The sequence below is a fragment of the Lacerta agilis genome, chromosome 15 (assembly GCF_009819535.1).
Source record: "Lacerta agilis isolate rLacAgi1 chromosome 15, rLacAgi1.pri, whole genome shotgun sequence".
NCBI lineage: Eukaryota > Metazoa > Chordata > Lepidosauria > Squamata > Lacertidae > Lacerta > Lacerta agilis.
This window is the reverse complement of record NC_046326.1, coordinates 32918743-32946424: the sequence shown is the minus strand read 5'-3', so window position 1 is coordinate 32946424 and position 27682 is coordinate 32918743. Positions and strand designations below refer to the sequence as shown.

General features: G+C 46.8%; 1 protein-coding gene across 1 annotated transcript in view; it reads left to right on the top strand.

The window, feature by feature from the left end:
* The window catches only part of CASTOR2 (cytosolic arginine sensor for mTORC1 subunit 2), a 50258-nt gene extending 25450 nt beyond the window's left edge, over positions 1–24808 (top strand). Inside the window, exons 3-9 of the mRNA XM_033171834.1 lie at positions 15028–15221; positions 17117–17249; positions 17668–17791; positions 18268–18378; positions 19152–19234; positions 20769–20863; positions 24665–24808. Coding sequence (XP_033027725.1) covers positions 15028–15221; positions 17117–17249; positions 17668–17791; positions 18268–18378; positions 19152–19234; positions 20769–20863; positions 24665–24730 — 806 coding nt within the window. The 3' untranslated portion in view covers positions 24731–24808. The remainder of the gene's footprint in view (positions 1–15027; positions 15222–17116; positions 17250–17667; positions 17792–18267; positions 18379–19151; positions 19235–20768; positions 20864–24664) is intronic.
* The last annotated feature ends 2874 nt before the right edge of the window (positions 24809–27682 follow it).

Sequence of the window (27682 nt, the reverse complement as noted above, 5' to 3'; positions counted from 1 at the left end):
AGTTGTAGGCCAAAAACATCTGGAGGGCCGAGTTTGAGGAAGCCTGATTTAAATGCCAGGCTGGTAGGCAGGCAGGCAGGCAGGGTGGGTCTAAGGTACCTTACACTCAGTCAGAGCACTGGTCCATCTTGCTCAATGTTGTCTAAACAGACTGGCAGCAACTCTCGATGGTTTCAGGCACAGGACAGTCCCATCCCTACCTGGAGAAGCTGGGGGTTGAACCTGAGACCTCCTTCATTCCACTGAGCTGTGGCCCTTCCAGCCTTTGCGCTTGCCTGGCTGCAGCCTCTCTTGTTGTCCTCTTCATTTCTGCAGACGGGGGAGGAAGAAGGGAGGCTTTAGAGAAAGGCATTTATTAGGCAGTCGTCAGTAGCAGCTCAGGAACTCAGCCATGGCACAATAGCAGCTTGTTTGCCATCAGGGCGTGTGGTCCGGGGAGGTCAGGGCAGCCTGCAGAGACCACGGCAATCCCGATTTAGAGATCTGGCAATCCAAACGTGGACCATTGGTCTGGAATTTCCTCCCACCCCATGTTAAGGGATGCCCAGAGAACCTGGGGTGAAATGTTCTAAGTGGAGAACTATAGTGCAAGAAGGAATCTCTCTTCTTCCTCCTCCCGCCCCCCCGCCCCCACTCCCCCTATTTTTATCACGGTGAGGAATATTTTCCAGCCCTTTTCCTTTGCTCGCATCCACAATGACTGTTATTCAGGGCTGGTGACCTTCAGGTTGCTCTTGACGTTAAGAAATTACATTTAGCACGGATTCTGTTTATTTCTGTCTCTCGGTCTTCTGCCCCCCCAAGTAGCCGGCCTGAAATGGGGAGAGTGATGGGGAGGGGGGGCGCGCGCACACACACACACACACACACAAAACCAAACCACCTCCCTCGGCTACAGCCTGTTTGTTTGCCAGATGACTTTGTTTGCTGTGAATGCAAACAGAGATCTTGCCGTTCCAACTGCTATATCTTGTTTTATAAACAGCAGCCAAGCAGCGTGTTAAGCTGTTGGTATCTGAAGAGGACTTGCCTTATAATTTATTTGGGGTGCATTAATAAAGGGGACGGCGAGGCAGGATATTGCAGGATATTTGTCTGCTTAAAGCATAGATCTTCCGGCTTATTTATTAATTTCGCTAATTAAGGACGCCCACAATGCATTGGCCAGAACATATTGCTGAGCCCTGAAGCAGATGAAACTTCAAAGTACAGCAATCAAGAAGTCAAACCGGTTCCAGTTCAAGCTTCCAAGGGGGGAAGTAAAATTTAGCTTGTTCCATTTTCAAGCTCAGCCTCCGTTTGACTCCCATGTCGAACCAAACGTGGATAGAAACCCAGAAAAACCTGAACTGTTCTTTGAACAAATTGCTTTTCTCTCTCTCTCTCTCTCTCTTTTTAAATCTCCAAAGCAGCTTACCGTGAAAGCTACCCAAATAAAGCAATAGGAAGTGAAAAGAAATAAAACTGCAGAAGGGGCAGTTTACGTTCAGTAAGTGGATCTTCCCCAATCTGGTGTTGTTGAACCACAATTCCCATCAGCCCCAGCCAACATGCCTTAATGGTTGAGGAGGATGAGAGCTGGGAGCCCGGCAACTTCCAAGGGGCACCATATTGGAGTGGGCCTCCGTAAATCATTTAGAAGTACAAATTTAAGAGAGCAGATGCACCCTTTGAGCAATTTAAAAGTCTTGGAGAGGAAAAAAAAGCCTTCTCTAACCAAGCCTGTGCAGATGTGCTTAGGAGTGCATCCCGCTTCTTCAATATCCCAGATAAGCCTGCCTAAAATCTAAATGCAATTTTGACCTTCTAGCATTGGTTTGGGAAGCATGCTTCATAAATAAGGAGCCACCACTGAAAAGGCAATGTCTCTCAAGTTGCCATCCACTTATCCTGGATTAGTCCCTGGGAAATGAACCTTGGAAGTGGATCATAAATATATTACATGGAACCATGTGATCCTTCTGTTTTAATGTTTGTACAGGGAGGGAAGGAGGGAGATCCCTTTATTTAGACCTGATGGTTGGCATCCATCTGTCTCGGGAGGCAAAGGAGAGCGAAATGGAGATAACCAAACTTCTGTGCAAAGTGCTGGTTCGCCAGTTTCCTGCTCTTGTTGAAGAATGGCCTGCAGCTCTGTGTCCTGGAGAGACTGATAATGTCCTCCTGTTTGTTTCCGGAGGCTACTGTCCGTCTGCTTTTCTCACCAGGCTCTCACCTGACTCCTGTGCCAGAATTCTATGGTTCTGCTTTCCCTGTTCTCCTGACAAATAGCTCTGTGTTACTAGCAAGCTTGCACACCCTTTCCTCTGTCGCTGGGCACATCTATCCCAACAGGGCACAAAGCTGCTGGCAGGGTAGGGCAGGGTTGTGCATGAAAAAGGAAGTCTGCCTCCTTTTTTTGGCTCCCTGTCAAAGGGAGGGAAAGTCTGCTGCTTCTCATATGATACTCGCGAGCGAGCGCCCCCCCCCTTTTCCTGGTGCCTCTGCCACTGCCTTTTTTCTGCCTCTCCCCCCCCCCCCCACGCCTTGGAACTGGCACCTATGTCGGAAATAGAACTGACCCTCTTGTTAAGAAGAGATATAAAAGTCATGCTTAGTCACAGTGCTGAACTTGGGCTGTGAAGCCGGTGTAGCCAAACCGTTATCAACAGCCACGGTGGTGTGATCTCAGCAATGCGGTAATAAAGTTTTGGGTTTAAAAAATAAAAATAAAAAAATCCAAGGCTACATTGGCAGTGATTTTCCAGTTTGAAGAAGGGATGTAGCTTGGTGGGAAATGGTTCCGGGTTCCGTTCTCAGCACCTCCAGGTCGGATAGGGAGAAACTCCCAGAGAGCAGCTGCCGATCAGGTCAAACAATAGGCTGATCTCACCAAGTCTAAGATCCTCTTTAAATTAGCCCCTTATTCAAAACCATGAGGACTAGAGTCCTTATCTGTAGCAAAGGTACCATCGTGAGTTTTGCTCGCCAGTGGTTCTTTAGATACCCTGTATGTTACCTGCAAACTACTCTTTCTTCAGGGATTCAGAAAATACCTGAAGGCAGCCCTGTTTAGGGAAGTTTTTAAACTGTGATATTTTAAATGTATTTTAATATTTGATGGAAGCTGCCCAGAGTAGCTGGGGAGACCCAGCCAGATGGGTACAAATAAATTATTATTATTATTATTATTATTATTATTATTATTATTATTATTATTATTATTATTATATTACTCTGTGATCTTGAATGAAAAGAAACATAAAACTGGATATTTTTTAAAAATAGATGATAAGACCTTCAAGAAGGTAGCTGGGGTGGCAGAGCTTCAAACCCCCCATCGCATCTTACTGTAATAACAACCTTGGATAAAGAGCAAGAAACTCTGGCACAGCTAGATGCCTTGAGCCCTGGCCAGGGGCTTAGCCAGTGGCGACAAGCAGCCATTTTAATTTCCCACAATGCCCTGGGTCACACTATACACCTGACACTGGTGCAAAGAGGGGGATTAAGTTCTTGATGCAGCAGCTAGATAAGTCTGTGGCTGAGGCTCCACCAAAACATGAGTGACACACACACCCCTTGCTTGAAGGCTTGTTGCCAAGACCCCCATACTGCCAATCCTGGAGCTATCCCAGAACAACCAGTTCTTATTTTAGTTACAGATAGGTAGAGACAACCTAGAAAAGACCCTGATGGTGGGAAAGATGGAGGGCACAAGGAGAAGGGGACGACAGAGGATGAGATGGTTTGCGACAGTATTCTCGAAGCAACTAGCCTGAGTTTGGCCAAACTGCAGGAGGCAGTGAAATTGGTCTGCCATAGTAAAAAAAAAAAAAAAAAAACAATCCTTCCAGTAGCACCTTAGAGAACAACTAAGTTTGTTCTTGATATGAGCTTTTGTGTGCATGCACACTTCTTCAGATACACTGAAATAGAAGTCACCAGACCCTTATATATAGTGAGGGAGTGGGGAGGGGTATTACTCAGAAGGGTGGGGGGAATGGGTGATTGGCTGATGGGTGTGGGAAACCTGTTGATGACTGTTAACGACTGCAATTAGTCGTAAAGGAAAAAGCAAGGGGTGAGATGGCTAAAGATAGCTTTGTCATGTATAATGAGATAAGAATCCAATGTCTTTGTTCAGACCAGGTCTCTCCATGGTTTTGAGTTTGGTAATGAAGTTGCAAAGAGTTCTTATTTTGTTACACTCCTGAATTTCCAGTATGGTGTGGTGGGCAGAGAAGAGGGGATTTAAATGACACCCCTTCCCCTTTGTGTGTTCTTTTGCTGAGTGTCTGAACTCCCCTGATGTCAGCCTCAGGTCCCCCGTTCAGCCGCTTGTAAGCCATTCGCTGCCTCTCCGCCAAAGCCTACCTCACAGGGCTGTTGTAAGGATGAAATGTTGCGCTAGACGACATATAGGAGCTCCCTCTTCTAGCTCTGCGCTAGATCCACCACGCTGTGCAGAACCACAGATTCGACCCTGGCATCTCTAGTCAGAACGACCTAGCGAAGCCAGCTTGCTCAACAAAGTCTTGCCCCAGACTCTAGGGAATGGCTGCCAGTCAGAGCCTGGGAGCCCTGGGCTAGATCAGCCCAACAGCCTGGCTAAATATCAAGCGCCTGCATGTGTTCATGGGAGAGATAACTTGTTTTGTAGAAGATATGCAACAACAACACCATCACCCCGGAAAAAAGAGAATGATCTCAGCCCATCCTTAAAAAAAATAAAGCCTTGCCAGGATTTCAATGTATGGCCCGTTTATTTTTTGTTTATTTTGTTTATTTTTATTTTTTTGGCTAAAGCAAAGGAAAGCAGTTCGGACATAACATTGCTATGCTTTAAGTGAGCCAAACAGAATGCCCATAACTAGGGTTTGTTATATAATGGAGCTTACATAATCGAGTGGCAACTAAAAATATACTCCGGTTTAACTTCTAATGCAGTGAAGCATGAATAGATGATTCCACTTCTAGAAGGAAATGAATCTCTCTCTCTTTGTGCCTGTTTATGTCTTGCAGAGGGTCAATATATTATATATCAATTTTGTGCAGCCCAGATCTTTTGGTCTAAAAATTCCTGTCATCCTCAGCCTGATGGAAATTGTTGTTTGGAACACCTGGAGGGCACCAGATTGGAAAAGACAAATATACAGTGGTACCTCAGGTTACGAACTTAATTCGTTCCGGATGTCCGTTCTTAACCTGAAACAGTTCTTAACCTGAGGTACCACTTTAGCTAATGGGGCCTCCCTCTGCTGCCGCACGATTTCTGTTCTCACCCTGGGGTAAAGTTCTTAACCCGAGGTACTATTTCCGGGTTAGCGGAGTTTGTAACCCGAAGCGTTTGTAACCCGAGGTACTGTTGTAAACAAAATCTGCCCTTATTCCCTTATGGGGTACACAAGAGCCCTTTTGTAGGTTCTCCATCGGTACAGTACCACTGTATATACCATCAGCTGCTATGGGTAGATTTGTATGTTACGATTCCCCCCCTGTTGGAATTCTGATGCAACATTTCAAAGTTTTTTATTCCTTCCTCAGGGTCTCTAGGCCTGAGGAGCTGCAATGCCTTTCAGAGATGTGATCAATGCTTATCAAGCTGGATCAGGCCAGTGGCCAACTGAGTCCAGTATCCTGTTCTCACAGTAGCCAACCAAATGTCTGTGGGAGTGAAGCTCAGTCAAGAGCCTTCTCCCTTCCCTCCCGTTTCCAGCAGCTGGAAGGGAAAGTAACAGTGAACTATTAATTTCGGTAGGTCTACTTCAGATGGGATTTTTAGTCGCAGGCAACTCTTGGTTCCAGTCCGGCTCCTCGGTTTTCTCTCTGGCCCCCATCCTTGCACCTCTCTCTACCGCTGCTTGTCCCTCAGTTTTGACATTTCCCCATGTGCCAGTGTGACTGCGACTCAACAGCAGTGGCAGACCTTGCGGCCTCAGATTTCAGTGGCGCCCTGCGCGATGCCGAAATCCAGCCCCTTCTGCCTCTTGCACTCCGTCCTAAATCATAGCTGCAGCGCCCTCAAGGCTCCGCACGCAGGGAGACCAAACAGGTTGTGTTCCCCCAAATCCACCTCTGCCCACAGCAGTCTGTAGCCGATTTCCAGCGGCTCTGGTTGAAAGTATGTATGTGGCACAAGGGAACAGCGTACACCCTGATCGTTTTCTCACTCCCAGGGAGCCAGCTGTGTTCCACCTTTTCTTGCTCTCTCCCTACCAGCCCATTTTGGCATTGTTTACCCACATAATTCCCCGGACTTCGAAATGCGGAGTGGCATCTGTGCTCGGAAAGAATGCTTGCACTTGGCTGGCGTCCAGCTGCCCTGTTGGCTTCTGCGGGCTCAGATTTTGATGTAAACACATTCTTGATGCACGGAAGCCGGTGCCGGGCCAAACGTGAGACCTTCCTCGTGGCCTAATTATAGACACACGAGGACCTGTTTGGCAGGTTTTGTGGTTATTTTGGTGTAGCTTGGTGCATCCTGCCCCCGGGCCAGGCATTCAGGTGGGCTGGGGGGGGGGAGAGACAAGGAGTTGTTCACGCCCAGGATCTGGACCTCCTGCGAAATCAAGGATGCCAAGAGGTGGAAGTGCCACAGCAGAGATCATCCTGTGTGTACCTTAAGGGTTAATTCTCTTCTGGTTAAAGTCAGCTAGCCAAGGGGAGGATGGCTGGAGGCAGGCCTGTGCGGAAGAGGGGCCTGCAATGGAAAACAGATTAGTCTAAATAAAAATGAAAAGGGGAAATAACAAAAAGAAGAAGGAAAGAAAAAGAAAAGGAATTACTATAAACTCATGGAAAGTAATTTTGTATCTTTGACCTTACTTCCATGGAAGGAGGGGAGAGGAGGAAGAGAAGGGAAAACTGATGCTGTTTATTTACACCCAGTTTTTTTGTGTTGTTTTTTTTTGCAAACCCCATTTCCCAAGGAAAGGTGCTATCAGAAACTTGGGTTTGTTCCAGCTATGCAGGCATAACTGGAGCTGCGGGGAGCACGTGTGTTTATGCATGTAAATGTATATTGTTTTATGTTTCTCTGAAGAGAATCATGGTAGTTTCCTCCTTCTTCCCAGTTCATTTGTACAACAGCCCTGCCAGGTTGGCATGGCTGAGAGAGATGGTGGCTCGAGGGTCAACTAGGGAGCTCAGTGGGGGTTGTAACTTAATAATAATAATAATAATAATAATAATAATAATAATAATAATAACAATAATTTATTTGTACCCCACCCATCTGGCTGAGTTTCCCCAGCCAGTCTGGGCGGCTCCCAATCGAGTGTTAAAAACAATACAGCATTAAATATTTAAAAACTTCCCTAAACAGGGCTGCCTTCAGGTGTCTTTTAAAAATAGGATAGCTGCTTATTTCCTTGACCTCTGATGGAAGGGCGTTCCACAGGGCGGGTGCCACTACCGAGAAGGCCCTCTGTCTGGTTCCCTGTAACCTCACTTCTCGCAATGAGGGAAACCTCCAGAAGGCCCTCGGTGCTGGATCTCACCCTTGGACCCCCTCTGCTCTGTACATTTAAATCAGTACCATGCCACTTTAGACAGCCCATGGCTTTCCTCCAAAGAATCCTGGGAACTGAATGTTATGGGGTACTCTCATTTGACTCAAGAAAAACCACCATTTTATAGTTCAAATCGGGAAAAATAAATACAGTAAGTGGACGAAAGTACAAAGATTCACAAAATGAAAAAAGCACTGGTTAAAGGTGCTGAGAGGTGTTAGGAGATCTTTAAGTCCCTTCATGGAGCTACAAATCCCAGAGCAGGGGATTTATTTATTTTTTAGGCTATTTTCGGCACTGCTGGGGTGGAGCCGCAGGGGTGGCCAGCGAGGAGGGGTGTCACCCCCCCCTCGCTGGCTGCCCCTGTGGCTCCGCACCAGCAGCGCCGAAAATAGTCCCCCCTTCCAGTGGCTTTTTTCGCTGCTGCATGGAGGCAAGGGGTGGGGAATGGAGAGGGGCGGGCCAGCGAGGAGGGATGACACCCCTCCTCGATGGCCCGTCACCCTCCCTGCCCCGACTTGCGCTCCAGCAAGGGAGCCTGGGCGGCGGCTTAGGGTGTCTCTGCGGGCTGCAGATATTCCTGAATCCGCCGCCCGGCACCCCAGGGGTGCCTCTTGGCTTCCCGCCCCGAGTAGCCAAGGGGCTAGAAGCACCCCTGTCCCAGAGTTTAAATGAAAGGTGCAGATGAGGATCATAGATAGATAGATAGATAGATAGATAGATAGATAGATAGATAGATGATGCATGTGTACAGAATGCAGTTTTTCCATGTCTGAGTTACCACATACTTATTTTACACACCGCTGCCATCAGCCACATCCTCATGTGGCTGTTTGTGAAACCAGAGCGGCTGGAACTATTGCAGAAATGTGTCATTAAAGGTGTTTCTGTTGCAGTGTTTCGGGAAGGGTGGTCTCTGGTGTCAACCTTCACAGCACCAGGTGTGATCCCTCTTTCCAACACACCACCAACCACTTAGGGAGAAGAAGCGAGAGTTCACAGAGCAAACCGAGCGGCCCAAAATAATTGGAAACCGCTTCACTCTCTTTTCCTTTCTGTTCCGGCATCTTGCTTAGATTGTAAGTGTCAGGATTCCGGGACAGAAACAGCAGGAGTCACCGGCAAACTGCAAAATCAGGCGACGATTCCGTCTCTCTTGTGGGAGGCCAACACCTAGTTATCCATGTCATTGCAGAATGTAGGCAGTTCAGCGAATGACCAAGCCCGTGTTGTCAATAGAAGAGTTGCTTTCGTAGGTTATCATATTTACCACCAGCCAGACCCTCGGTTCACCTACATCTTTTTTTAGCCTTTCCCTCTGGTGAGGAGAGCATGAACCCCAACTGCTAAGGTCCAGGATAGATCTGGACTATCCTCACTCCCTGCCCTGGGGTGAAATGGTAATATTTAATTCACCGCACCTTTCCCCATCCCCCACCCCTACGATAACAGCATCCAATTGTGCTCCAGGGCAAGAAATATCAGTCATCAGTAGTTGAGGGAAGGAGGCTCAGTGGATCACTTAATAAAAATCAAGGCAGAAGGGAAATGTCTCAGCACTGGCGGAGGAAGAGGGGGGGTGGGGGGAGCACATCAGCCCCGGCACCACGATCCAGGTGGGGGGCCATCGTGGATGCCCCACCCCACCACCCCCCGGGCTGGGTGCCACGCCCCCAGGACATGTGCCACACCTCTGCGGGCAGCGCATCATGCTCCCAGGACGCGTGTTACGCCCCTGTGGGCAGCGTGCCACGCTCCCAGAACATGCACCAGCCACGCCCCCACCTGATCTCTGCCCCCGGTGCCGGAGCATGAAGCTCCACCACTGTGTCACAGTAGAGAGGGAAATTTACGTTCTGTGTTTTTGAGAGAGAGAGAGAGAGAGAGAGAGAGAGAGAGAGAGAGAGAGAGAGGTGCATTTTGCAATTGCATGCATGCAATTTTGAGGGTGCAGTTGCATTTTGAAGTTTAAGGTGAGGTTGACGTTATTTGCATTCTTCTGGGTTTTGTTTTGCCTTTTGTATTCTCAGGACAGGTGAAGCGTACAGGAGAGTTTGGAATTTGCTTTGGTTTTTTACAAACTGGGGTGGTGGAGTATCATGGGGGCAAAGAAAGCATCTCATGTGCCTCTGTCTGTTTCACTATCTATTGTTTTAAACAAAATGCCCTTTGTAGGTTCTCCATCGGTAGGAGAAAATAACCGAGGCCAACCAGAGAATATTGAGAAGCAGAGAATATTAAAGCTGTTGCAACAGGGTGCTCCCCCACACACAGGGGAGCGGGGAAGGACCTAGAACAGAGGTGTGCCTGCCCTTATATAGACATTTAAATTTCCCACCCTGGAGTCCAAGACCACCCCCAGAAACATCATACATACATCACAGAAGGGGTGTAGCCCAAGACCACCACCCCAGATACATCATACCTACATCACAGAAGAGGCAAGTCTAAAACAGAAATCCGAGTGCATTGTTTATCTCCTGTCTGCCAGGTTATATATGATAATGCAGTATCTGGTTGCCTTTCCTGGTAGTCTGGCAATTCCTTTGAGGTGCTAATTACTTAATTCCTGAGACAATGGGAAGGTTCCCTCACCCCCTCCCTCCTTGCAGAGAAACATTTGGTCAGTTTTAGGAGTCAAAATGGTTTCAGGACTGTCCTCTCAGACATGTGGCCTATACATTCATGTACGTGTTTACTTGGTACACTTATGAACATTTATGATATATCTAAGACCTTGAAAATCTTATAACACTATCCTTGAGTGCTGCGGCTCAAAACCATTTTGTTTGCCTGAGAAAAGGAGCTTTGAGTCCTCGCAGTCTTTGGGTGAAAGCAAAAATACTACTCAGAAATCCATACGTGTTGCAAGATGTTCTCCACCAGTGGCTGGCAGACTGGGGTATTTATTGGATGAATTCTGAGAAACAAGCTTCACTGTGTTGGATTTGGCATCAATTAGCAGGAGCGTCAAAGCAAATATTTTTGGCATTGCAATTGTTCCAGCTAGAAAATGTGCAAGCGAGAATATTGGGAGTGGAGGCGAAAGCATTTGAATTTCCAAAAAGGTCAGGATTCTTTCTTTAAACAACATAAGGACTCTTCCACTATACAAAAGCACATAACCTGTTTTCTTGGAGTAACAAAGATACACACACACAGGAGCATCCCACAGTGCCTTGTTGCACCCGAGTCAGCCCTCTGTGGGGTCTCCTCCATCAAGGGAGGAGCCCAAAAAACCCCCAGCTCATTCTCATTCACAGGCGATAGTTGGGTGGGGGCATGTGAGGAAGAATGAGCTGAAGAAAGCATGCTGGTTGGTTGTTTATTTTTATTTAATAGTCGTCTGCCTCGTTGAGTCAGCATTGATGATGCATTTGGGCTTCCCAGGACTGCTTGCACCCTACATTTCACAGCTCCCCGAGCAAGGAAGCTGTCCCACGCGTCTTATTTAGGATGAAGCTCTTGGGAATTCTTCCATATCTTTCTGCCCCCCTTTAACCTGGTTTGGTTTGTTACAGGGTGGATTTGATTTTTTAAAAAATAAAACGTATCCGCTGCTATTTTCTGTGTTGCTTTTAACTTTAAAAAAACAACAACAACAACCCTGTTTTTATTTGTACATTGCCTTAAGGCACGTGTTTGGAAGGTGGTGGCAATGTTTGCTGTTGCTTTCCTATCATCCAGCTCTTAAAGTAAAGGTAAAGGGACCCCTGACTGTTAGGTCCAGTCGCGGACAACTCTGGGGTTGCGGCGCTCATCTTGCTTTACTGGCCGAGGGAGCCGGCATACAGCTTGCGGGTCATGTGGCCAGCATAACTAAGCCGCTTCTGGCGAACCAGAGCAGCGCACGGAAACGCCGTTTACCTTCCCGCCGGAGCGGTACCTATTTATCTACTTGCACTTTGACGTGCTTTCGAACTGCTAGGTTGGCAGGAGCTGGGACCGAGCAATGGGAGCCAGTGCTGTCAAGTATCCCGTTTCCCCCGGGATTCTCCCTCATTTCAAGCAGTTTCCTGCTGCTCTCCCTTATTTTTTATTTCCCTTAAATTTCCCGTTTTTAATGGAAGCAGCTCCTCCCCTGCTGGGCGGGGACTGGGTGGGAAGACCTCGCCTACGTGGAGAGAAAAGCCTCAGCCCTCAAAGCAAGTGGGAGCTGTTTCCCGTGCTTACAGGGGGGTATATTCCTCCCCCTGCATCAGCCCCTATCCGTTGCCACTGAGCCCCTCAGCCGGCCAATAGGGTTAGCTGGCGGGCGGAGCCTGGCTGCCTTTGAGCAGCTGCTGCTTCCTTTCCTGTTTTGATGGGATCAGACAAGAAGACGATGGGGCTCCATTGCGCGGAGCACATGGCTGCCCTCCTCTTTGCTGGCTGCCTTCCTATTTGCTCCGCTCCAAGCCCGAGCCCACTTGGAGTTTACATTGCTGCTCCGCCCACTTTTGCTTCTGGCTCCGCCCACCACTGACATGTGACTGTCCCTGGGATAGGTGAGACTGCTGATCCCTTATTTTCAAATCTGAAACTTGACAGCTATGATGGGAGCTCACCTGCCGACCTTCTGATCGGCAAGCCCTAGCCTAGGCTCTGTGGTTTAACCCACAGCACCACCCATGTTCCTCATCCAGCTCTTACAAGTGACAAAATCACTTTATTGCTGGGATTTTTTGTATTTCAAAGGCTTCCATGCTTGGCTGAGATGTATTTTTTCTACCAGGACAACCGATGGGTGGCTCATTCTTTAGCCAAGGACACTGCTACAGGAATCCTAATATTATTGGGAAATGAAAATGAGAGAGAGAGAGAGAGAAAGAGAGAGAGAGAGAGAGAGAGAGAGAGAGAGAGAGAGAGAGAGAGAGAGAGAGATGTGTGTCTCTGTTATGTAAATGAATGAAAAGTCTTCAGCATCAAAGCCTCAGCATCCAGGCTGTTTGTTCAGGATTATTTAAATGCTACAGGCCATTGTTCCTCTTGAGAGTAATGAAGTGGAGGAAGAGGTGACTGTTTGATGCCTTGAGTGCGGGATTTGTCTCACAGGGCTGTGAAAAAACGCACACCAATACTTGTAGGCAATTGCACAGTTGCGCCAATTAAACATGGAATTTAAGTAATCGGCATCCTGAAATGCCTTGCTTAACATATATATCAATTTTTAAAAGTCACAACAGAAATCGTAATCGGCATAGAGAAGGTGACATGCAATGAGAAGGAATGTGCTGGACCACTAAGCGTTAAATGCCATAACACTAAATTCTTCCATTGTGTCGAATGGGCCTCCTCTAATTATTACTTTTTGAAATTTATTTATTGACACTTATTCAAAGATATACAAAAAAACACATGCCCGTTATAAAGTTTTTATATACAGAGATAAAACAGCTACTTAGCCTAAAAAGAGAACAAAATCAGAAGGAAGAACAGAAAAGGGAAGCAGAAACTTAAAGAAAAAGAAAGTGAGAGGAGGAGGAGGAGGAAGAAGAAGAGAGGAAGAAGAAGAGGAAGAAGAAGAGGCAGAAGAAGAAGAAAAAGAAGAGGAGAAGGAGGAGGAGGAGAGGAAGAAAAGAGGAAGAAGAAGAGGCAAAAGGAGGAGGAGGAAGAGGAAGAAGAAGAAGAAGAAGAAGAAGAAGAAGAAGAAGAAGAAGAAGAAGAAGAGGAGGAGGAAGAAGAAGAGGCAGAAGAAGAAGAAGAGAGGCAGAAGGAGGAGGAGGAAGAAGAAGGAGGAGGAAGAGAGGAAGAAGAAGAAGAAGAAGAAGAAGAAGAAGAAGAAGAAGAAGAAGAAGAAGAAGAAATAATAGAGGAAAATTTAAAGGACTCCTGGCTCTCTTTCCTTCAGTTATACCTGTATATGATGTTCATGCTTTAAGTTCCAACCATTTTATCTTTTATAAAGCAATGTTTTTTAAATCTTCAAATCCAGATATTACTTGATCATTTCCTCCTAATTAGATGGTGTCTGCAGGAAACTCTCAACTGCAGAGTTCAGCGACCGCGAGGTATATGAGGAGTGAGACCACTCACCAATTCCGCTAGGAAGTCAGATGGATCTCAGACATGTCCGGCTTTATACACCAAAACTAGCACCTTGAATGAAGCCTGGTAGCTAATTGGCACCCAGTTCAATTATTTCAACGTAACAGGGTGCCCTCAGCGAGCAGCCAAGCTGCCACATTTTTCGCTACCTGCATCTTCAAGCCCATGCAACAACACATTTCAAATAAACCAATAGATAAGAGAAAGGAGTCAGCCATTTCCTGTCCTGTCAAAGGTCTTATTAGTGCTTAAGGTTATTTATTGTGTTGTTCCCTGCTCTTATTTTGTTCTAATTAAAATGCCAACGCCTGTACTTTTTGCATATCGTTGCCATTTAACTCTACCTTTTTTCAGTATCTTTTTCCTCAACACCTGTGTGTGTATGTGTGTGTGTGTACACAAGCACATAACTAGATGGGTGGATAGATGTCAACTGACTATATATAATAAAGTGGACTCTTGTCCACAAATGCTTATGTCCTAATATATATTTTCAGACTCGTAGCTCCTGAAGACTAATGCCTTGATTGTGGCTGTGTAAATAAGGAGTCCACTTCATCAGGTGACAGGTATAATAAATATGCACACGCAGTGCTTTTTTTCTTTAAAAAAATGTTTAGGGGTGCTCTCATTAACCTACTCATATTGAAATACTACCAAACTTAGAGTTGCAAAATGTTTAGGGGTATGCGTACCCCCCCCCAGGGAAAAAAGCACATGGGTATGTATGTTGTTATTGCTGTAAGAAAAACAAATGGACCAACCTCCATCATCTGTGGCCCTTCTTCGTGTGCCTCCTCCACAAGAGATCTGGAGGGGGCAACGTGAGGCTAAGCCTTTTCAGTGGTGGCTCCCCATTTGTGGAATGCTCTCCCCAGGAAGGCTTGCCTGGAGCCTTTGTTAGGCTGGCGCCCTGGGGAGGTTGTGGGCTCTCCTTCCCTGGAGGTCTTTAAGCAGAGGTTAGATGTCCATCTGCCATGGGTGCTTTAGCTGAGATTCCTGCATTTCAGGGGGTCAGACTAGATGACCCTTGGGGTTCCTTTCCAACTCTACGATTCTGTGATTCTATATCTTTAGGCACCAGGCAAAGACATCCCTCTTCTCCCCCGCTAAACAACCTATGGCTTTTTAAACTGTGGGTATTGTTTTGTTATTGTGTGTTTTGTGTTTTTGTATTGTAAACCACGCTGCAATCCTCAGATGATGGGCAGTATAGAAATATAACAGATACAATAAATAAATTCCAGAGGAATACAGCTACTGCTCTCGAAATAGTTTCACGGTAAACTGCTTTCATGTCATTCACACTTGTCTGAATTTGCCAGAATAAACAGACTCTCAGAACATTATAGGCACCATGTTCTTGGATCTTACATTTGTTCTGGAACGTTCCATACCTGTCAGTCACACTTCAGAACTCCCTTCTTAGCTCTCAGCTAAATTAATATTCACCGATGAACCAATGAAGATAATCGTTGTGGGGTTTTTTTCCCCTCCCAACACTCAGAGCTCCCTTCCTCGGAACACCTGAGTGTGGCGGATGCGACGTGGTTGGCGCTCAACGTGGTTTCTGGAGGAGGCAGTTTCTCCAGCTCCCAGCCCATCGGCGTGACCAAGATTGCCAAATCAGTGATAGCTCCGTTGGCTGATCAGAACATCTCAGTATTCATGCTCTCCACTTACCAGACAGACTTCATCCTGGTAAGGAAACACAGTGTGAGCAGATAAATGACAGAAGTCACGCTCCATTTACAGAAGACCTGATAGGAATCAGATGGGTGGCCTCCCCTGACTTTAAGGGAATGATCCCCAATTATTTCCTATTTACCTTCTGCGTGACTTCTGAATTTTATAAATTTTGATAACGGGTAACCAACATGCAGCATGGTGTCAGAAGTGGCACTGTCTGCAGTGGTTTCTAGCATGTATTGGTTGGCAATGGGATGCCTCTGGATTTGACTGTGGCACAGCACCAGGCCTGCACACCCAATTACTCTAGCTTGCACTTTACTCAGAAAATGTGGCACTCCCTCTGCCCCTAATCAGTGATAGCCCTGATCCCGTGGTCCCTGTGTTTTGCCTTTGGGGATACCTTGTTAAAATGTTTAGTGCAAGCTCTCTCCCTTGTCCTTCCTGCAGCACTCAGCGCCCCAGAGTTTTTTGAACTTCTGTCCTTAGTAGGTGGCTGGACCCTTCTTGGCCATAGTGCACATGCCTGTAAAATCATGTGTGTGGGTGCTGAGGTGTCAGAAATGCTGCAGCTTTACACTTCAGCTGCTTTTGAACCACTGATAACCGGTTGTTTTGCAAAACAAAAATGGGGGAAAGGAAAGGAAGCTCTTTTGGTCCTTAAGAAGTATTCTACAACCAGGCAATACCTTTTTTCTTTTTTAGGACGAACACAAATGCACAATGCTCCGAGGAAGCTTTTGTGTGCTCTTTATGAGGCTGGGTGTTAAGAAAAGTGTAAGGGGGGTGTGTGGTTCCCAGGAGCAGAGTAGACAATGAACCAGGGAAGTATCCTGCTAACTGCATAAGTGGGGAAGCTCATGGAAGCACCTGCCTGGATCAGGGCCTGTCTAGGAGCCAGGGAGACTGGAGCTCCAGTGTCTTCCTAGACAGGGACAGGGGGCACAAAAACACATGCATGCATACATGGCTGGCACACCCATAAGGCAAGGGAGGCAACATCCACAGACCAGCAAATTCCAGTGTAGAACTTTATTTCCCTTGTTCCTGATGTAGATCTCTCTCCCCTAGGAGGGAGGGCGCACCATTCTGTGGTTCACCTCAGGTATCAAAATGTATTGGGCCAGCCCTGCTTACGGTAAATACACAGGCCCTTACTCCCATCCAACCAATCTCTGTCCATGGTCCTGTTTGGTGAGGGGCATAAGTGCCGACTCCTTGGGGCCCTGGGGCCCTGAGCACCCACAAAATTCCCCATGAAGGGGCTGGGCACCCACAGATTTCGGTGCCAGGGTCATGTGTGCTGCATGGCACCCACAGCCCCAGGCACCCACGGTCGCGGGGCCAAGCTGGCACTCCTGGTGAGGGGCTTCATGCATGAATTAGAGTTCAGCTTGTATGGGACGCAGGTGGCGCTGTGGTCTAAACCACAGAGCCTAGGGCTTGCCGATCAGAAGGTCGGTGGTTCGAATCCCCACGATGGGGTCAGCTCCTGTTGCTCAGTCCGAAAGCACGAACTGCAAGTAAATAAATAGGTACCACTCCGGCAGGAAGGTAAACAGTGTTTCCGTGCACTGCTCTGGTTCGCCAGAAGTGGCTTAGTCCTGCTGGTCACATGACCCAGAAGCGGTATGCTGGCTCTCTCAGCCAGTAAAGCGAGATGAGCGCCACAACCCCAGAGTCGTCCGCGACTGGACCTAACTGTCAGGGGTCACTTTACCTTTTATGTTGGTTATATGAGGCTGATTGTCCCACAGTAACCCCATCCTGGGAGCTTAGAGTGAAGAGCAGGCAATGAATTAAAATAATAGCAACAGGGTCTTTGTTTTTCTCATGAGCCGATTTCTTCTTCTTCCTCCTCCTCCTCCTCCTCTTCCTCCTCCTCTTCTCCTTCTTCCCATGCTCAGATACGTGAGCGGGACCTGCCCTTTGTGACGCACACGCTGGCTTCTGAATTCACCATCCTCAGGGTCGTGAACGGGGAGGCAGTGGCGGCTGACAGCCTCGGGATAACAAACGGATTTATGAAACCGAAACTGGGTACGGTTCCCCTCCAATTCGCCACCTGCCCCCCAGTTTTACAGGGATCAGTGTTATCTTTCTGGTCACAGCCCATTGCTAACCAAGACCCCTTTTAATGGTGTGTGCCAGTTTCCCTTTGGGGGAGGGGGCCACCATCCAATATTGTGCTACGATCCGAGTACCCTTGTTCCCAATGTTTTGTTGCAGCAGGACGTGGTTGCAGATGATAATGCCTCAGCAGGTTTCTGGTAACTGTTGTGTGAAGAACTGTGCCATCTATTGCATGATTCGTTTCTACTGATGCGCTAGGCTCCCTGCCTCCAGCCCTACCAGTCCCAACGAGCGCAAGCTGCCGCAGCAGAAACAACTTTTTATCATTCCTGCAGGACGGAACCCTCTGTCTTTTACATCTGTGTGTCTCTTCCTCTTCTTTCAGTTCAGAGGCCTGTCATCCACCCGCTTTCCAGCCCAAGTAACATGTTCTGTGTCACCAGCCTGGACCCAGATACCCTCCCCTCGGTTGCTACACTCCTTATGGATGTCATGTTTTACTCCAATGGGTAAGTTCAAACCAGGGAATTGCGGGGGGGGGGGAGAGATGCACAAGGGAGAAGGAAGCTTCCTTAAACCTCACAAGAAATGCCTTTGGACTTGACCCGCTTGAGACAATTTCCCTTCATGATGTCCTGGGATTGCCAGGAACGCTGCCACAAGCTTCTTGAAAGAAGGCTTGCCACATGATACCTGTTCCACAGGTATTGATCTTTTAGGGTGCACTTTGGAACTCCCTGCCTCTGTATTCTTCCTGCCATCAGCAAAAAAAAAATAAAAAAAATTGTTTAGGCAAGATGTGTAGAATGATGGCATGTGTTTTAATCCGGCTTTTAGCTTGTCGTTGGTTTCAGTTTTGTTTTGAGCTGTTTTTAACTGTATTAAATTATTAGTTTGACGCTTTTTTTTCTTTTTGTAAACTGCTTTGAGCACAATCGAGCAGCGTATAAATTGCTCCAAAATTTGGTTCTTCCTTCCCCCGCAGAGTAAAAGATTTTATGGTGGGCAATGAAGACTCTGGACACATTCGCTTTTTCTCATTCTCCCTCATTGAGGGTTACATTTCTTTGGTGATGGATGTACAGACGCAGAAAAGGTGAGAACCGGCATCCTAAATCCTATTCACTGGGCCTCGAGCGGTTATTAGGAGACCTCGCATGTGGCCCCATGCAAACACGCGGCGCCGTCATGAATGCCAAAAATCCAGCTGGCTCCTGAAGTAACTTAAAGGAGCCCCGGAATACGTATGGGCTTCATACACCCATCCCAGAACATGGACTCCATCATCAAGAAGCGACCCAGAACGGTGCAAGGGAGTTACGCCAAGGGAGATGGTGGATGGGAGGGGTGGGTGCCTGGGAGAGGAGCTGCCTTCGGGAACATTCCAGGGAAGACAGCACTTTGGGGTGGTCTTTTGTGGGATCTGGGTTCGAATTCTTCTGGGGAACAGAAGAAAGAGCAGCAGGTGGGATCTTTTACTCCGGAATATATGTGGCTTTAGAATTTTATATTGGCTATGTCTTGCAAGCCACTTTGTGAGTGTCATTGCATTATTTATATGTTTGTTTATTAAATTTATATCCTGCCGTTCCTCTTAAAGGAGGCAGCGGTGGCAAAACAGTTTATTGGTTGTTTTGGTTGGTAGATGGGTGGATTGCATGTATAGGCCACCTTTTTCTTCAAGGAGTTCAAGGTGGTGCACATAGTAAAACTTTAGTTGGCGACAACCCTAAATCTAAAAACCTTGCATCAAAGATGTCACAGGCCTCCCTGGGTGCATAAATGGGTGGTGGGTTTCTCGAGTTCTTTTGAATACAGCAGGACAGATTGCAACCTTATTTTCCTGCTCTCTCTCTCTCTTTTTAAAAGGTTTCCTAATAATTTGTTGTTTACAAGCGCATCGGGAGAACTCTGGAAGATGGTCCGGATTGGAGGGCAGCCTCTTGGGTTCGGTAGGTTGTGCCTTAGAGGCTGGCTGCTGATGTTGCTGAGGTGGGATTTACTGAGAAGCTAATGGATTTCCCCGTCGTTTCCCTGCCCATATATCCATCAGGGAACATGGGGTATACAGGGTGGGGCAGGAGTAGGGCTGCAATTCTTCTCTGCTGCTCATTGGGATATGGGGCACCTCTCCCTCAAAAATGGGAGGTCCCATTCATCCAAGCGGCATGGATCATTACCAGGGGGGGACGAGCAATGATACTCCATTGTTTCTAGCCCAGCCATGGTACTCTGTTCCATTTCCCCCTCCTTCCCACCTCAGCAAGTCAACAGGCTGTATACCCCCCTGGCCTCCCCCTCATGATCCTCGCCATAAAGATTATGCGCTTCACGGTTTCGCAGACGGCTCTGCGCAACAGGAAATGCCAAGAGCAGAGAGCAAACAAATCCCTGCAGTAAACGGAGGACCTACTCAAAGCCTCTGTTTCTCAGATAAACTCATTCCTGGCGCTCCCTTCACCGCCAGTTGTAGGGCCTGTGACTGCAGGGCGCTCTTTTCTGCGCAGGCGCCAACTCCTAGGGGCCAAGGCAGTGCCGGATTTACGTATAAGCTAAACAAGCTATAGCTTAGGGCCCCACTCTCTTGGGAGCCCCCAAAAAATTTAAAGGGGAAAAAAAACCTGGATGTACATTTCCAAAATGTAAGATAAAAAAAAGAAATACAATAAAACCTACATACAGCAACAGTGTTTTGTGTTGCGTAGGCTCCTGCGATGTAAATAATGGGCCCCCAATCATTTCAAGCTAGAGCTTAATAGTTATTTCACTATTAATATACTTAATTGTATTTCAGTTCAACAATTACTTTGAAAAACACATATTTTGTTGTGTGCAAATGGCTTTAGATACCTGTTAGGTCCATAAATCACCATATATTCAACACACACAAAAGTATCTGAAGAAGTGTGCATGCACACGAAAGCTCACACCAAGAACAAACTTTAGTTGGCCTCTAAGGTGCTACCGGAAGGAATTTTTTATTTTGTTTTGGTTTGACACAAAAAAGGGACAGTTTGTTGTTGACAAAGGACAGCTGGACATATAAAGGGCCCCATTGCCTTCAGTAGCTTAGGGTCTCAGCAAACCTAAATCCGGCCCTGGGCCAAGGCAGTTTTGCGTCCCGCCCTGTCCCCAATGTATTTTTTGAGAGAGCCAGGCCCCCCTCAATGTTCAGAGGGCGTTTGGCTCCACCACCACCACCTTGGCTCCTCGCAACGTCACACTCGTGACGTCAAGACATTGCGCGATGTCGCTCCGAGCTCCCTCAATCCTCCGTAGAGAAGCTGGCGCCTCTGCTCCTCTGCGTTCAGAACAAGTTGAAGCTTTTTCCAGACTAGTCACCCTGGGTAGCCCTGCGGAAAGATTATAGTAATCTAATCCTGGTTCCCAAAGCAGGAATATGTCTGTGGCCCCGTTGCATCTTTCCTCTGCTAACACGGGGGATTGTAACGAGCTGTTGTTTCCCCCTCCTCCTCTCTCCCCTAGATGAATGTGGAATTGTGGCACAGATTTCTGAACCGTTGGCAGCAGCTGACATCCCAGCCTATTACATCAGCACGTTTAAGTTTGATCATGCACTGGTAAGTCCCAGGGGGCTGCCTTTAAACCAAGACCATTGGTCCATCGAGAGGGATTAGCAGAGGCTGCTCAGGCTTTCAGGCAAGCTTTACCAGGGCATTGTAGTATTATTATTATTAGTATTAAAATTTCTATACTGCCCTTCATCCAAGAACCACATGTAGTAACAAATAACCCTCCCTGCAGTTTAAAAGGCCATAGATTGTTTAATTAGACAAAGGCCTTGGGAAAAGAGGAAAGTTTTGCTTGTCACCTAAAGATTTACTCAGGCCTTTGGCCATTAAATAATCTATGGCCTTTATGTGGGGGCTATTATGATTATGATTATGATTATTATTATTAGCTGTTTTTAATTATGCTTCAGATTATGTTTTTATTATCACGCTCCATAAAATGTGTTCTTAATGATCTACATCACCCTGGGGTCTTTTGATAAAGGGTGGTATGTAAATTTAATAATAATAATAATAATAATAATACAGTGGTACCTCAGGTTATAGATCTTCAGGTTACAGACTCCGCTAACCCAGAAATAGTACCTCAGGTTAAGAACTTTGCTTCAGGATGAGAAGAGAAATTGTGCGGCGGCAGCGGGAGGCCCCATTAGCTAAAGTGGTACCTCAGGTTAAGAACAGTTTCAGGTTAAGAACAGACATCCAGAATGAATTAAGTTCTTAACCTGAGGTACAACAACAACAACAATATTAATAATAATAATAATAGTTACAGGTAGGTAGCCGTGTTGGTCTGCCATAGTCAAAACAAAATAAAATAAAAAATTCCTTCCAGTAGCACCTTAGAGACCAACTAAGTTAGTTCTTGGTATGAGCTTTCGTGTCTGAAGAAATCTGTATGCACACGAAAGCTCATACCAAGAACTAACTAAGTTGGTCTCTAAGGTGCTACTGGAAGGAATTTTTTCTTTTATTTTGTTTTGAATAATAATAATAATAATAGCCTGGCTGGCAGTGGCTCTCCAGGGTTTCAGGGAGGGAATCTCCTTCCCAGCTTCACCTGCAGACACCAGGGATCGAACTTGGCTCCTTATTTCCGCATGCGAAGCAGACCTTCTGCCGCTGAGCTGAGGCTCTTCTCCGCGGAGAAAGAGAAGGTCCATTTTGGACATCCCACTCACCAGCGATAAAATATCTTAGGCCGGCTTTGGCAGCAGACTTAACCTAGTGACGCTGTTGGGGTCTTTTGTTTTAATGTGTTTTAATGCGTGTGCCTAGTCGCCTGCTGTGTTTGAGAGTCTCCCCCCTCACTGCCCCCCCCCAATAACACTTCCCCATGTTGCTGCCCATTACCTTTCCTACATTAAGCCTCTTTCGGAGGGAGTCCTGACCTTCTAACCCATTAAAAGCTCAGGCAGCAAATCCCAGCTTTTCTCCTCCTCCGGTCAGATTTTTATGTTTTGTTTATATTTTTTTGGCACTAGCCTGGAAACTCCAATGTGTGCTCTGTAAAAAAAGAAAAAAGAAAGTCAACACCATCTCAGATAGCGAAGGTCAAATGGTTAGATCCACTTGGTTTATTTCCTTAAACATTAACCACACTGATAAGATAAGCCCATAAGAGCCTTCCTAGAGTGAACACACTGGCTTATTTCGCACTGGGGGTGATAAGCCTGCGTCTGTTCGGAGGTGGCGGGGAGGGGGTGTGCCTGACATCAGGGTCCAAAAAGCATTTCTTGCACCTAGAAAACTAGCAGCTCAGGGAGAAAAATAGAGTAGCATCCAGCCGTAGATCTCAGTGGCAGAGTGCTTGCTTTGAATGTATAGTCCCAAGCTGAGTCCCCGTGATTTATAGAGAGGACTGGGGAGGTTCTCTGAAGCCCTACATAGATGCTGCCAGTCTGTATAAGCAATACTAAGGTGGATGGACAAAAGTCGGCTTCCTTTTGTCCTTGGCACTCTGTATTTCTGCATGCAGGGCCTTGTTAGAGTGCTGCTTCTGCTGCTGCTGCTGTTTTGGGGGTGTTTGTTTTTATATGGAGGAATATTCAGTTATTTACCACCCCCATAGTTGAAAGTGGTACATCCCTACAATTCTGTGATTCTGCAACACACCCAACACCTTGCCACTCGCAGAACACCGCCAGTTGGGCAGCCGCCTTGGCGGGGCTTTCTGGCAGTAGCCAAGGGAAATCCTTTTTTTAAAGTGCTTCTCTGCCATGTCCTAAGGCAGAGGTCGGCAACCTAAGGCCCATGGGCCGGAAGCTGCCCATGAGGGTTGATTAACTAGCCCATGAGCTGCCCCCGAACCGAGCCACCCACTTGGCGAGTCCCCAGCTCCGGAAATCACTTCTGTGCATGCCCAGATGCCGGAAATCACGTCTGTGCATGTCCGTGGTGCCGGAAAACGCTTCTGCGCATGCCCAGATGCCGAAAATAATTTCTGCGCAGATGCAATTTCTGGTGCTGCACTGCTCCAGCCCGGCCCACGGAGGATCTCCATGTCCTAAGGCCCTTAAGATGTCCTCCCAGGGACCATAGGATTTTACCCATTATCGATTAAAAATTATGGCCCAAAGAAGCCATTGAAGTGGGTGGACTGATTTGGATGGGTCTACTCTTGGTTGTGATTTGAGAGAGCAATATCTGGGACACCGTTTTAGGGTGGATGGGGATACATATGAGAACTGCACATTCTCTTTCGGCAGTAATTGACAAAATAATAAAGTTCTTAAGAGAGATTGCTGCGTTTCCCCAGGGAGATTCAGAATGTTAGGTTTATTTTAATTCAGGTAACTTGTATTTTCTTTCTTTTTAGTCATTTTGAAATGGGCATCTTTTTTTTCCCCAAGGGGGCAAGGTGTGCTTTCCAAAACAAATTTGAGTGTTCTGTGTTTGTTCATGTTGTCATTCGTGTTCAGCTTTACAGTGGTACCTTGGTTCTCAAACTTAGTCCTTTCCGGAAGTCCGTTCCAAAACCAAAGCGTTCCAAAACCAAGGCACGCTTTCCCATAGAAAGTAATGCAAAATGGATTAATCCGTTCCAGACTTTTAAAAACAACCCCTAAAACAGCAATTTAACATGAATTTTACTATCTAACGAGACCATTGATCCATAAAATGAAAGCAACAATGTACTGCAGTCACACAATCAATCAGTAGCGGAACTGGGTTCCACAGTCACAAAAAGAGACGCAAAAACAAAACCACAAAATAAATAGCAAAAACAGGCAGACCTCAGCACAGTACTCAAAACGGAAGTGTGACACTCAAATCGGAAACATAACACTCAAAACGGAGCACATTAGGCTTCCGGAAATAGTTCGCAAACCAGAACACTTACTTTCAGTTTTGCAGTGTTTGGGTTTCAAGTTGTTTTGAGTACCAAGGCGTTTGAGAACCAAGGTAGCACTGTATTGTTAAATTTTGTTTTGTCATGGTTATAGAATCGTAGAGTTGGAAGAGACCACAAGGGCCATCCAGTCCAACCCCCTGCCAAGCAGGAAACACCATCAAAGCATTCCTGACAGATGGCTGTCAAGCCTTCGCTTAAAGACCTCCAAAGAAGGAGACTCCACCACACTCCTTGGCAGCAAATTCTTACTGTCAGGAAGTTCAACCTTTCTGGTCTAAGGACTAGAAACAAATAAATGAACCTGACTCAGTAAAGCTAATGCTAGATATCATCTTAATGTTCTGTCCATCTATTCTGGGCACCCTGCAATGTTGCATTTATGACAGCTGGGCTATAATTTATCATTTCTAGAAGTCTGAATTTCTATCAAAATGTAGCATCCTGGTTTTCAGGGGTGGCTGTTGTTTCTCTCTCCTCCCCCCCCCCCACTACAGGTACCAGAAGAAAATATCAACGGTGTTATCAATGCACTTCAAGTGAGTCAAGCTGAAAAGCACTAGGAATCCTTTGGAGCGGAACTAAGGGTGCATTTTCTGTCAAAAATTCTCAGTATTTTCTTGGAGCAAGGAGAGAGAGAGGGGAAAAAAGTGGTTGGTTTGTGTGTGTTTTTTACTCCAAAGAGAGCCTGGGAAAAGAAGCTGTTGCCACATGTGAAGAAAACAAGAAACAAATGACTGCTTGAGAGGCATAAATAACTCCTGATAGCTTTTTAAGAAATAGCAATTTTGAAAATAAAATCTTCAAAGGGCAGAGCATGGTGAGGAGCAAGAAGGAAAAATGTTTGGGGTTAAAAAAAAAAACTGTGGAGGGTTTCTGAAGTTCAAAATGTACCAATTCTGCCGTTTTCTCTTTCAACCCACCCACCCTCCCCTTTTTCGTTTTTATTTGCCGGTGTGACAGAAATACACCGTTATCTGAGGTTCGAAATAAAAGAGACTGCGTACATCAGTTGAGGGAGGAACTGGGATGGAGCACATTTGTGAGGATGGAAGAGCAAAAGTGTAGCACGCATTTGCGGAAGAAGGGGAAATAAAATACAATTTTGGACTCTTGTCACCTTTTCTGTGAGCAACGGGCCGGTCATTTAGCGTGTCAGGCCAAGAGGGTCAATTGTTACAAGGAAGCGTCACCATGCTACGAAGACAAAAAGGGAGCCGTCCTGTCTCAGACCATCTATTCCAGCATTTTGTTTAGAAACAGAAAGCAGATGATGGCTCCATTTTAGCTCTGTATCGCCAGCACCAGCCTTTCTCAACTCGGGTTGCTGTTGGACTACAACTCCCATCATCCCTAGCTACCAGGACCAGTGGTCATGGATGGTGGGGGTTGTAGTCTAGCAGCAGCCGGGGACCCCAGGTGTTGGTCTGTGGCTCTGCGTGATTTCAGGCACGGAGCCATTCCCAGCCCTACCCAGAGATGCCATTGGGGACTGAACGCAGGTGCACGAACCACTACAGCTACAGCCCTGCTTCCCCACATTGGCAAAACAGATGCTTCTAGAAACCAGCAGCAAGCATTACGATGACTGGCCTTCCCTGCTTGGTTGCAATACTGGCCCTGGTTTGCTCTGTTTGGCTAGCGTGGAGAACACCTCTCAGGAGAGACATGTGAATTGGTCTGATGCTCTGCGGAAGCCACCTAAAACGAGTGGCTACCACTGTGCTGTTTGGCAGGGGCGTTTTTTCGCCAGGAAAAGGACTTCAACGGAAGAGCCACAAGTTCCCAATGGTCAAGCCACAATTATCTCCCAATAAAAAGGCAACAGGAATGGCCCGAGACCCTGGAAAGTTGATGCCAGGCAATGCTGGACTCAACTGACACAACGTCCTTATTATGGGCAAATGGGGCACTGCCCCACCAACCTCAGCCAGCCCCCACCTGCCTGCCTTCCTGATGAAGAGCTGGTCCAGGGGCTGGCATTGCCCCCATCAGCTTCCTCCTCCTCCCTCTGTTTGCCCCTTGTAGAATTCAGCAGGGAAGACAAAACTAGAATGAGTTCACTCTATTGTTAGCTCTGGCGCCACCTACTGGTGGGCTCCCTGCCTTCCAACCAGTCAGCAGGCATGGCCAAACATGGCCCTCCAGATGTTTTGGGACTACAACTCCCATCATCCCTAGCAAACAGGGATGATGGGAATTGTAGTCCCAAAACATCTGGAGGGCCAAGTTTGGCTATGCCTGGACCAGTCCCAATGGGTGGATCGGGTTGCATATTCTTAGCCTTTCTCGGCAGGCAAGACTAGGAAATAACCACAAGCAATGTGGCTGCTCAAAACCTAGCAGGGTAATTTTTTTATAGGTATTTTCAATGACGGTGGAAATTTTTCCAGGGCTTGGTGCTTTTACCCCCATGGAAAATGTTCCATGTTATAAGTTCATGAGTAACAGCCAATGGATGCCAACTGCAAATAAATATTGAGCAGGTTTGGCACTTTCCACTTTTATAGCTCTGCTAACAAAATGCAAGTTAAATAAACGTGCTGCGCCAGATCGCTCTCTAGGGCAGGGGTGGCACCCGCCGGCTGTTATGGACCCCAATTCCCATCAGTCCTGCCCGGAATAGCCAGTTGTCAGGGATGATGGGAGCTGTGGCCCACAGCAGCTGGAGGAGCACCACCCCTGCCCTGAGGAATCAGAAAATTGCCTGAGGCAAAAACAGATTTTTTTTTCAGTGCAAATTTTATCAATCCAATTCCAAGGTTTGTGGAAGACCCGGACTGCTGTGCATTATCTCACTTTCAGCAGGTTGGAGCAGAGAGGTGAGTGTGGGGCATAGATGGCAACATAGGAAGCTGCTTTCTATTGTCAGGCCATTGATTTCTCTAGCTCAGTGTTATCCACACTGACTGGCAGCCGCTCTCCAGGGTTTCAGACTCTCTCAGCCCTTCCTTGAGGCCGGGGATTGAACCTGGGACTTGTGCATGCAACGCAACTGCTCTCCTACTGAGTTATTGCTCTTCCCTGTTTGGGAATTATAGTCATTTCCCTGTAGAAGCCAGTGGGCGCAATTTGAATGCCTTCTCCTGGGCATAGCCCATTGAAATGAGTGGGACGTGGTACTTGTGCCCTCTGTTCTAGAAACTGACTTGGATCCTGGTCAGACACAAAATGGAATTGATTTTGCTTGCTTCGTTCCTCCATTCAGAATTGTGAGTGAGCCTTGTTGGGATGCACTGCTGATTTTGGGGGGGAACTGAAATGTTGGTTTCGGAACATTTGTACTTAAAAGAACAACTCTTTGTCGCTGCAATTGTACGCCTCTAAGAGAGCCCTCTGCAGTCTCCTGGTACATCTCTGCTGAAAAGTTTTCCAATCTAAGCAAGTTTCACTCTGCCTTTGTCTCTTTCTTTCTCTTAATTTCAGCTTGCTACTTTTCTCCAGGTGTCTAGTAATTCTCCTTCCTTCCGTTCCTGGTGTCCAGGTGGCAATTGCCAATGCTAATGTAGCCGAAA